This window comes from Echinops telfairi, unplaced genomic scaffold, assembly GCF_000313985.2.
Source record: "Echinops telfairi isolate 266 unplaced genomic scaffold, ASM31398v2 ScPeMD7_7469;HRSCAF=8507_1, whole genome shotgun sequence".
Lineage (NCBI taxonomy): Eukaryota > Metazoa > Chordata > Mammalia > Afrosoricida > Tenrecidae > Echinops > Echinops telfairi.
In genome coordinates this window covers 43,161,793-43,173,958 of record NW_022111373.1, presented here as the reverse complement: position 1 = coordinate 43,173,958, position 12,166 = coordinate 43,161,793, and the positions used below count along the sequence as shown (strand labels likewise).

General features: G+C 35.1%; 1 protein-coding gene across 15 annotated transcripts in view; it reads left to right on the top strand.

The window, feature by feature from the left end:
• Positions 1-12,166, top strand: part of PPIP5K2 (diphosphoinositol pentakisphosphate kinase 2) — a 96,094-nt gene that overhangs the window by 20,348 nt on the left and 63,580 nt on the right. For all 15 annotated transcript variants that reach the window (XM_045285092.1, XM_013005661.2, XM_030888918.2 and 12 more), the window contains exons 6-10: positions 1,734-1,888; positions 2,194-2,295; positions 4,521-4,682; positions 10,074-10,195; positions 11,668-11,769. In XM_045285092.1, coding sequence (XP_045141027.1) covers positions 1,734-1,888; positions 2,194-2,295; positions 4,521-4,682; positions 10,074-10,195; positions 11,668-11,769 — 643 coding nt within the window. The remainder of the gene's footprint in view (positions 1-1,733; positions 1,889-2,193; positions 2,296-4,520; positions 4,683-10,073; positions 10,196-11,667; positions 11,770-12,166) is intronic.

The window sequence follows — 12,166 nt, the reverse complement described above, 5'->3', positions numbered from 1 at the left end:
AATGCGCTTTACACAATTGATGTGTGTATGGATTGCAATAACAGTTGTATGAGCCCCTAATAAAATGTTTAAAAATACAATAAAATAAAATAAATCTTTACAAGGGAAAACTACAAGTAACAAGTTCATATAATTGATTTAAATTTGTTACAGGTTTTCATGTTCAAGATAAACAATGTTTTCAACCTTGGTTGAAATTCTTGCAACAGTTCATTGATAAGGTGACTGTGTTTCCACCTTAAAACAACTGTTGCGTGCCAATTTTTTGTGTGTGTGAAAACACTTTGGTTGTATATCTAATATACCCCAGGTTCAGTAAATAGGCAGTTATTTAAACAATATAATTTGGGAGTTACTCTTTTCTCTGTTGTACACTGGATCTGAGAATTATAAAGAATTTAAATGTACACAGTTCATTTGCATTGAAAAGGGATAAACAGGTGATTCATCTATTGATATTAGAAACTGTTGTCTTAACTAGTATTTTCTACTTTCATATTTAAGTTCTAATCATTGTATTGGCTACACAGAAGGTACTGACACAATTCGTGGTTAAAAGGGTTTATTAAGTAAGTGAAGGGCTATAATGCAAGTGAGAAATGCTCAGGATAGATGCTCAGGATGAGCAACACTCATCACGAGTGTTACAGTCATTTCTTGGTTGCCAGTAAATACCCAAAGGGCATACTACTCAGCTGTAAGCCTCAGCTGGAAGGCAATTCAGCTCAAGTTCTGTTGGTCAGCCAGAGAATCACCCCATTCCAGAAGTAAGCCTCCTTCACAGCACACTTAGCTTTACTTGCTCCATGGGTTGGGAAGTCCACTATTCTGTCTCATGCTCTGCCCCGTAGTTCTACTGCTGTTCCTTTGATAGCATGGCTTTTGAATCCAGGTGGTTCAATATGCAGGGTTCTCAGTTTTTTAAAAGACCCATGTAGATCGAACATTTATTATTTGGTCTAGAGCTAAAATAATAATTTTCTTATTAGATTGTTTGCTTATTCTATTTATAGGTCATTTTTCTAACACATAAATTTATTTTCAAACACACAAATTCATGTGTGCTGTGATACAGATCCATATATTTTTCAGAAGATGGCAACACTCTAACAAATTCTGTAGCACAGTATAGCAAAATGACACATTGATAAGATTTCATAAAACAAATGTGGTTCCTAATATACTGTTTGCAAAAATGATTTTACTTAGTATCAAATCATTTCATTAAGATCGCTTTTCTTTGTAATATTTATTCTGGTTTAATTTTTTTTTTTAAGTTCTAAACAATAGTGTGGTCTGGGCAAATGGTTAACGAGCTTAGCTACTAACTGAAATGTTGGAGGTTTAAATCTGCAAAGGTGCCATAGAAGAAAGGCCTGGTGATTATTCCCCAAACAGGAGGTATTGAAATACTGTAGTTCTACTTTGACACACTAGGGTATTCTGAGTCAGTCAATTCAATATCAGCTAGTTTTTGTCTATCTAGACAGCAATAAAAGCAAAACCACACTCCCTGCCATCAAAACAGTGCTGAGTCATGTGGACCTCCCCTATGGGTTTCTAAGACTGTAACTGTTTACAGGAGTAGAAACCCAGTCTTTCTCCTGAGTAACTGCTGGTGGTATCAAACAGCTGACCATGCAGATCCCAGCCCAGCATGTAACCATTACACCATAAGGGCTCCTATTATTATGCAGGATGTAACTTTTCTTGCTAATATGTTTGATTTATAGAGTGCAATTTGATTGAAGGGGAAGATCATGTTGAAGTAAATGGAGAAGTTTTCCAAAAACCATTTGTAGAAAAGCCAGTTAGTGCAGAAGATCACAATGTTTACATTTATTATCCAACGTCTGCAGGTGGTGGAAGTCAAAGACTCTTTCGAAAGGTACATCTTTATAGTCCTAGTAAATACTGTTGTTGGCCCATCAAAGCCATCAAGTACTTAATAAAACTTATTAAATCTTGTAATCATAAATTCATAACATTTAGAGATAAATTTATGAAATTGATATACATTGTAAAAGCAAGGTATTTCAGTTACTGTATATACTTGAAAACTCTTAACAGCAGAGTTCTACTCTGGTACAGGAGATTACTATGAGTCAGAATTTATTTAACAGCAATAGATAGCAAAAGGGATATGTTGTAAAAATGAGGAAAACATATTTAATGGACACCTTTTACTTTCAGATTGGCAGTAGAAGTAGTATCTATTCTCCAGAAAGCAATGTACGAAAAACAGGCTCATATATATATGAAGAATTTATGCCTACAGATGGTACTGATGTTAAGGTAACATTGATTAACAGTATATTTTAATTTTGTATTTTGAATATGCCAGTGATCTCAGAAAGAAGTGACACTTTAGATGGTTTGATGGAATTTTTGTTCTGTCACTCTTTGACCAGGAGTGAGTTTCTTTTGTATACTGGGAATGCGTTTGGCAGTCTGCAGCTCACGGACCCGTATGTTAGTGTCCTAAATGCTTAAATAAAGCACAGGACTACAAGGGAAACACATTTTCTTGAAATGTTGTTATAAATATATAAACTAAATTTATTTCAAGGTATACTCATCCTTAAAAGGGCATTAAGTAGTATAATTCATTTGACAGAGCTGGATTAGCCACCACAATTCTCCAACAGTGATTAGTACAAATTGTGTATTGGGATCTGAAACAACTGTATTGTGATATAAAAATATCATATTAAATTGTGTTAATATTTTACCTTTAATTCATTTCTGTCTAACCAGAATATTCTTTATACACTGTAGATCTGATTATGAACTTCTTAAAAATTCTCCATGGGTTTTTATCAACAAGATAATACCCAAATTTATAAGCCTGGCATACAAGATATTTCAGTCTAGCTAATTGTCTGTATTACAAACATCATTTTGTACAGCATAAACTATCAAATTAACTTTATATTATTTGAATAAATCATGCTGCCTCATGCCTTTGTATTTATTAGCTCTTATTGTGCTAAATTTCCCTTCTTTCTGCCTTCGGGTTCATATTCTGTCCTTCTCCTGCTTAGAAATTGAATTGTATCCCTCAAAAATAGGTGTCAAGTTGGCAGGGCCATTGCACCAATAGAGATATTAAGGTGGTATAGTACCCCCTTACTCAAGTCACATCAAGGGAGTTTCTTTGGAGCATGGCCTGCATCATCTTTTATATTGGATAAGAGTTAAAAAGAGAGAGAAGTGAGTGAGAGGGGAACCTAAGTACAATCAAGAGAAAAGAGATTAGAATGGAATTTGTCATTTAGACTCAGGATCCTTGAGCTGAGAACCTTCTGGACCTCTGGACAGATAAATGCCAAGACACGGAGATTGCCAAGGACCATCAAGCTCATAGATAATGAAAGGAGACAAAGAACATTCCCCTAGAACCAACAGTGAGAAACAGCTTTTTCCTAGAGCTAGCAGCCATTTGGGCAGAAATGTCTACCTTGTGCCTGTTCCCCTATTATACATTAGAAACAGGTAACTTGTATTCTAGAGGCACAGGTCAAAAGGAATTTTTGTCTCAAGATAGAATTTGGACTTGGAATTGATTTAAGACTTTTGGGATGATATGATAGGATGAAGATATTTTGCCATGTGGCAAGAGCATATTTTTTTTTTCTTAACTTTTTTTGGTGTAATGTCATTGAGTGAATTGTGTCTCCCCAAATATATGACAACTTTCTATGCCATAATTTTTATTTGGTGATTGTTTAATATTGTAATCAATCTTAATGATGTAATCTCTTGTGATCAGCCAATCAGCTGTAAAGGGATGGATTAGGGTTCGATGCAGCACGCTTAATCAAGTCTTAGCGCTGATTTGATGTTAAGGGATTTTTCCTGGGTTTGTAGTTTGCATCACCTTTTATAAGGAATAAAAGGGGAGAAAAGCAAGCAGGGAGGACCCTGAATACCACCCAGAAAGAAAACCCAGGAGCAGAACACTTCCTTTGGAACTAGTTCCTTGTGCTGACACCCTCCTAGACTTTGGAGAAGACTCATACCCAAATAACTGGGGACCTCCAAGGGATGCCAAGCCCACAATTATTGCAAGGAGCCAAGGACCATTCCCCAGAGCTGACAGTCTTCTTCTAGAGCTGGCCCCTAAATATGGCGACTAGCCTTTTAATCTATGAGAAAATATTGTTAGAGCAATCTACTTACGGTATTGCTTTTATAGCAGCTGTAGATAATTAAGATAGCAGTTATTACGATCTATAATGTTTTATAGTTAATCATATTTTATGTTAAAATGAAATGAAATTACAACATCTACATCCTAGTATTCCTTTATAATACTCAGTAAAATGTTTTTTTTATAGAGGATCGAACCTCACTTTGTAATATGACCAAGTTATTTGTAACCTTCCAGTACATTAAAATACCTGATACATAAAACAGAGATGTGTCTATTCAATAATCTGGATCCTGAAGTATTTTTTATTGATTCAAGAGAAAATTGACTGATGGTGTTGATTTGTGTGTTTTAATTATTCATAAAGGTTTATACAGTGGGTCCAGATTATGCCCATGCTGAAGCTCGAAAATCTCCAGCACTTGATGGCAAAGTGGAACGAGATAGTGAAGGAAAAGAAGTCAGATACCCTGTTATTCTCAATGCAAGAGAGAAATTAATTGCTTGGAAAGTCTGCCTTGCGTTTAAGGTAAAGATATTTATATGGACAATATAAAAATCTTCTTGCCCTCAAGTCAGTTCTAGCTCATGTTGTTTGGTGCCCTGGAGTCGGTTCCAACCTATAGTGACCCTGTGCACAACAGAGAGACACTGCCCGGTCCTGCACTGTCCTCCCAATTCTTCCTACATTTGAGCCCATTGGTATAGCCAGTATCCGTCCATCTCATTGACGGATTTCCTCTCTTTTGCTTCCCGTCAGCTTTACCAAGCTTTATGATGTCTTTAGCTAGGGACTGGTCTCTCCTGAAAACATGACCAAAGTAAGTAAGATGAAATCTCACCATCCTTTCCTTGCCTTGGAGCAGTGCTCTGGCTGTACTCTGACTGTACTTCCTCCAAGGCAGATTTGTCTATCACGTTGGCAGTCCATTGTACTTTCTTATTTAGTGTCGTAATTTTCACATGCATATGAGGCAATGGAAAATACTATGGCTTGGCTTAGGCATACCTTTATCCTGAAAGTTACAGCCTTACTTTTCAATACTCTAAAGAGGTCTTGTACAGCGGATTTACCTAATGCAACTTGTCTTTTGATCTCTTGACTGGTATTTCCATGAGCTTTGACTGACTCCATACAAGTCAAAATCTTTGTTAACTTCAGTTTTTCCTCCGTTATGTTGGTATCTATTTTGTCTAGTTGTGAGGATTTTGGTCTTCGTTACATTGAGTTGTAACTCATACTGAAGGCTGCAATCTTTGATCTTCATCAGCTAGTGCTTAAAATTCTCCTCACTTTTGGCAACCAAGGTTATGTCATCTGCATATTGCAGGTTGTTAATTCTTCCAATCCTGATACTGGGTTCTTAATACAGTCCAGCTTCTCTAATGATTATCTCTGCATACAGATCGAAGAAGTATGGTGAGAGGATATAGCCCTGAAGCACACCTTTCCTAATTTTAAACCGTGCAGTTTTTCCCTTGTTCAGTTAACACAGCTGCCTCTTAATCCATGCACAAGTTCTGTGTGAACACAATGAAATGTTTTGGAATTCCCATTTTTCTCAAGGCTACCCGTACTTTGTTATTATCCACAGTTGAATATGGGCATAGTCAACAAAACAAGTAAAAATCCTCTGTTGTGAGCCCAGATCCCTCTGACATCAGCAGTGATAGTTCTCGTTTGATGTCCTCTTCTGGATCTAGCCTGTACCTCTGGCAGGTCCCTGTCATTCTACTGCTGCAACCATTGTTGGATAATCTTCAGAAAAATTTTACTTGCATGTGATATCAATGATGTTTTATAATTTGAGCACTTTGTTGGTTCATCTTTCTTAGGAATGGCACAAATATGGATCTTTTCCAGTTAATTGGCCAACTAGTTTTCTTGCAAACATCCTGGTATAGACCAGTAAGTGCTTCAGCAGCTTGTTGAAACATTTCAGTTGGCATTGCATCTATTCCTGGAGCCTCATTTTTGACCAATACTTGCAGTGCAGCTTGGACTTCTGCCTTTAGTATTACTGGTTCTTGCTCATCTGCTAGCTCCTAAAATGGTTGAATGCCAACGAGTTCTTTTTGGTACAGAGATTTTGTCTGTTCTTTCCATCTTCTTTTGATGCTTCCTGCATCATACAATATTTTGCCCATAAAATCTTTTAATATTTCACCTCAAAGCTTGAATTTTATCTGTAGTTCTTTTAGTAAAGACTGAGTGTTTCTTCCTTTTTGGTTTTCTAACTTTAGATCTTTACACATTTCATTATAATACTTGGCTTTGTCTTCTTGAGTTGCTATTTGAAATTTTCTGTTGAGCTCTTGGCCTTCATCTTTTCTTCCATTTGCTTTAGCTATTCTGTGGTCAAGAGCAAGTTTCAGTGTCTCTTCTGACATCACTTAGATATTTTCTTCCTTTCTTATATTTTTAATGACTTTTTGCTTTGTTCATGAATAATCTTGATGTCCTCCCATAGCTCTTCATTTCTTCTATTAGTGTTCAATGCATTACATCTGTTTTTGAGATTTTCTTGACATTCAGGTGGAATAGACTCAAGGTCATATTTTGGTTCTTGCAGACTTGTTTTCACTTTCTTTAGCTTTGACTTAAACTGCTACATGAGCAATTGATGGTCTGTTCCCTAGTCACCCTTTGGCCTGATTTTAGGTGCTAACATTGAGCTCTTCACCATTCTCTCTTCTCACAGATGTTGTCAGTTGGATTTCTATGTAGTCCATCTGGAGAAATACATCTGTATGGTGTTGCTCAACAGGGGTATTAGCTAAGTCTTTGGTCTTGCAAAAGTCTGTCATGCGATCTCCAGCTTTGTTTCTATTACCAGGTCCAGATTTTCCAACTCCTGTTCCTTCCTCTTAGTTTCTAATTTTTGCATTTCAAACACCTGTCATTATCAATATATCTTATCAATATATTTCAGACTAAAGTCGTTGGTAACTTTTGTGGTTGATGAATAAATTTGAGTAATAGTAGTATTGATTGGATTTCCTTGAAAGCGAACTGATATAATCCTATCACAGCATTGTACATCAAGATAGATCTTGAAATGTCCTTTTTACAATGAATGCAAGGCCATTCCTTTTGACTGTGTCATTCCTAGAATAGTAAGCCATATGATTTTCTGATTAAAAATGGCCAATACCAATCAATTTCAGGTTAGTGATGCTGCCCAACAAACTCACTGCTATGTCAATGCTGAATCATTGTGACCCTATAAGACAAGGTGGAACTTCCCCTGTGAGTTTATGAAACTGTAACTCTTTATTAGGAGTAGAAAGCCCTGTGTTTCTCCCATGGAATGGCAGGTGGTTTCAAACTGCAGACCTTGCAGTTCGCAGCTTAACCTGTAATCCCTACACTACCAGCGTTCCCTAAGTATGCCTCAGATATCTATGTTTTTTCATTCCATTTCATTTTTTTGACTAATTTCAATCTTCCTAAATTCATACTTCAGAATTCTAGTAATTAGATCTTTGATGCTGTTTCTTCTCCCTTTGAATTGTACCTCTTCAGCAAATGAACATCCCGAAGGCTCCACTGCCACAGGCTTTATTCCATTCACCTCACTGTGGACAACTCTACTTTGAGAAGCCGCTCCTCATCGGTCACAATTTAGAGTGCCTGCAGCACTATCTCTGACAATGTTCTGCTTCCATTCATTAGGCCTTTAATATCTGGCATTGTTTTCATGCTATATTTTAGGTTTTCAGTGGCTACTTCCTTTGAAGTGGTCAGCAGACTCCTTTTTCATAGTTTGTTCTTAGTCTGCAAGTTCCACTGAAACCGGTTTACTTTGGATGACCCTGCATGCATTTGAAATGCCAGTGACATAAATTCCAGTAGCACAGCAGCACCCAAGCCACTTGCAGTATGACAAACTGACAGAGAAGTGGTAGACTCCAACTCCTGGTGACTTTATGTGTGGCAGAAGTACTGCACCATAAGGGTTCCATGGCTGTAATCTCCTTGGAACTCGTCTCACACGTCTTTCCCATGAAGCAGTTGGTGTGTTTTAATTACCAACTGTTTGCTTAGTGGCCAAGGTCTTTAACATAACCATTGTACCACCTGGCTATACCAAACCTAAACTCACTGCCATGTAGTCCATTCTGACTCATAATGACCCTTTGAAATGGCTGACCTTGCAGTTAGCAGCCCGATGCACTGGGTCACGAGAGCTCCTGTACAGGTTGTACAGACCCTTGTAAAAGGAATTCCAGTTTTCGCCTTTGTGGATAAGCTGCTTGGGTTTATAACTGGATAAATAAGCTAAGAAAGGAGCCCCTGGGTGGCACAAATAATTTGAGTGCTCAGGTCCTAATTGTTAGGTTGGTACTAACCAAAGGGCTTCGCAGTCTACTTTGCAAAGGTCACAATCCTTTCCAAAGGATTTACTTGTTTAAGCTGAGAAACTAATTGACACATATAAACAGTTCATGCATTTTTAATGTTATATTTGACATGCTGATAATAAAACCATAGTGAATTTGTTATTTCTCTATATTTCTGTGATAGACAACAGAACCATGTGAATTTATGGAAAAAAATTAAAATTTCTAAGGATAACAGTTAAAAGCAGGCTAATCAGTGTTTAGTGGCATATTTAAGAATTTAAAATAAAACAGCCTTTTTAATTTTTGTATTTCAATTAATCTTTATTGTGAGGCTTTTATCTTGCTCTATCTTATAAAGTAAAGATTTAAATATCAGTAGTACCACCTGCATTTAATAAGGAAAATTTCACTTTTTTAGAACTTTAACATAGAGTCTGTCTGAACAATATAAGGGGCTTCAAAAGTTTGTGGAAAAATAGAATTTTAAGGTAATAAAGTTTTTCCATGAATTTTAAGCCCCCTCACATTTAGTTTGTTTTATGAAAGGAATATTAGCTTGTGGATACATTAGCTTTAGATAAACAATTTTAATTATTTAGTGCAGTATATTTTTTAAAAACATGATGTAAAATTATAATATATTGATGATATGTGATGGTTTGAGCATTAAGTAGAGAAGACCAGAAAACTTCTGAAAGCATGAAATTGATACCTCTAAGTTACTTTGTTCTCCACAAATACATTTCTTGTAGATTCTCACAAGTATGTGGTTTTTAGTGCTTAAATGTTTCATGGGGCTAATTGCTTATTTTCTTGAGGCTTTAACTGACATTTTCTCACTCCTTTTTTTTTTTTAAGTCATTTTATTGGGGGCTCATCCAACTCATCACAATCCATACATACATCAATTGTATAAAGCACATTTGTACATTTGTTGCCCTCATTATTATTTTTTAAAATTATTTTATGGAGGGCTCGTACAATTCTTATCACAGTCCATACATACATCCATTGAGTCAAGCACCTATGTACACCTGTTGCCCTCATCAATCTCAAGACATTTGCCCTCTACTTTAGCCCTCAGTATCGTTTGCTCATTTTTCCCCCTCCCTCCCCCTCTCCCCCGCCCTGTCTCACTGTTTTCTTTCTTGTTTCCTTTTCCCTTCCCTCCTTTGTGTTTTTTCTTGTAAAATGATGTACATTCTGCTAATGTGGGAAAAATTCTTATTTTTAATTACTCAGAAAACCATATGCTTATTTTTGTTTAAGTCACTTTTATTTTCAGGACTCTTTGATGTAATTCTTTTCTGCCTTTTCTAGTCCCATAAACATTATTCTTTATCTGATTGATGGTAAAGAACTTATGTAATTATGTGATATGTATAATGTATCCATAAAGCAGTCGAGTTACAGATAATTAATTGCTATCATTTTATACTTAACTGTGAAATACACCAATACACTTTAATATACTCTTCAGTATTGCTAAAATTTTATATATACTAGTAAGATGGGAAAATTGTTCATCTTAATGATTCAAAATTATATATAGTTTATCATTTATTTTCATAAGCAAACAGTTTGTGGCTTTGATTTGTTGCGGGCCAATGGACAGTCATATGTGTGTGATGTCAATGGCTTCAGTTTTGTGAAAAATTCCATGAAGTATTATGATGATTGTGCAAAAATACTTGGGTAAGATTTTTTTTCCTTTATTTTTCTTTCCCCTTTAGTTACGACTAATGCATGCTAGTAATTCAGAAACCAGATCTAGAGTAAATACCAGTATTCATAAACTAGTATCTCCAAAGACTATTCCAGCTGCTGGATTATATTGTGAGCTTTCAAATGCAGTTTAATTTATGATCAGTATGTAGATGAAAGGTTAAAGGTATTTTAACTTTGTATATTGAGAAATGCTGTAATATGGTAATATGGATCAAAATGGCTCATTCATTGAATACAGAACTTTGTTCTTGTAGTTCTTGCTGTATATTTATAACTGAAAAGATTTAATGCTGTTCCTGGAATTAAATGAACTATTCATGAAATAAATAGACTAAAAAATTTTTTTAATTGAATATTCTTGAGAGCATTGTTTCTGCTAGTATGTCTTACTTTTAGATAATCTCATAAGATTATCAAATGAATATAAAATAATTGCATACAGAGATGCACTTTTATATTCTTTGACACAGTCTCCTATATCTTGGCCCAGAAAACTAGCAAGTCAATAAATATGTTTTTAATGATTTCAAAGAATATATGGCAAAACCACCAGAAACTTAAAAGTTTAAGAGTACAGTGTTTCCCACAGTGGGTGATACTGTCTCCTGGAAGGTACTGGAATTACCTAAAAAAAGCAGATACCCACATTGTATCCTGGACTAAGGGTATAGTGCAAGTTAATTGGCAGGTGGGCTCTGAGTAATATTTTTTTCTGTAAAGGGAGTGGTAGGCCAAATAAGTTTGGGGACCCATGAGTCAGGATGTTACTTCATAATTGGAATTAACTTTTAATAGTATGCTTCAAAGCTAGGGAACTTGTTCTTAAAGTGAAATTGCAAAGAATTCCAACAGTAGTACGTGCGAAATTTGACAATACAAAAAACACTTAGATGTTTCCATTGTTGTGTTAATAAAATATTTTACAGACAAATTTGTTTAAAATGGGCATGATTCTAAAATTGTGGTAATGATGATAGAACTCTTCTTGTTGTGATTGCACTATTAAATTGTATGATATGTAGATTGTGCCAATAAAATTATTTTTAAAAATTAAATGTAGAGCATTTAAAAGAAAATGAACAGACTGTCTAGTTAGCTTTATTAATGTTTAAACTGTGAAGAAAAGGAACAGTGATTACACAGAGGAGGCACATTTAGATTTGAGAATGTATGTAATTAAATATGATATAATTATTATGATTTCTCAAATTCAATAAGATTTATATTTTTAAATTTTAAGCAAATAATTGTTAATTTGTATGTTTTCAGTAGTGTTTTTTGATGCACGAATTTAGAACTGATTTAATTTTTTTTTTAATCAGGATTCATTTTTTTTTAATGATGTAATTGTAATCTTTGTGATTATTTACTGTTGTGTACCAGTTTTACTTAAAATGAACTGATTTTTAATTTCTTTATTTACTTGCTTGCTTCTTAAGCAATACTGTAATGCGAGAGCTTGCTCCACAGTTTCATATCCCCTGGTCAATACCCTTAGAAGCCGAAGATATACCAATTGTACCAACTACATCTGGAACTATGTAAGTTTGAATATTTTAATTTAGAAATTTCTTGGATTTCCGTGTGCTATTACAATGCAATTGAATTCTAAGATAGATTATGTGTTTTACAAGGTTCCACAAGTAAAATCCTAAAAAATGTTTAGATAATATAAAATTGTTGCCCTAAACCATAAAAATAAAAGGGATACATAAAGTTATGTTACTTATGGTTCATGGTCAGTGGTCGTACAACTGTGGATCTCAAAATATGATGAAAAAAATATGCTTGTAATAGTGGGACAAGAGAAAAGTAAAAGGAAATGGAGGAACGAACTAGGAGGCAAAGGGCATTTATAAAGGTCTAAATAGAGGCATGTACATATGTAAATATAGGGAAATAGATCTATTTTGCATTTATTTATAGGTTTAGTATTAA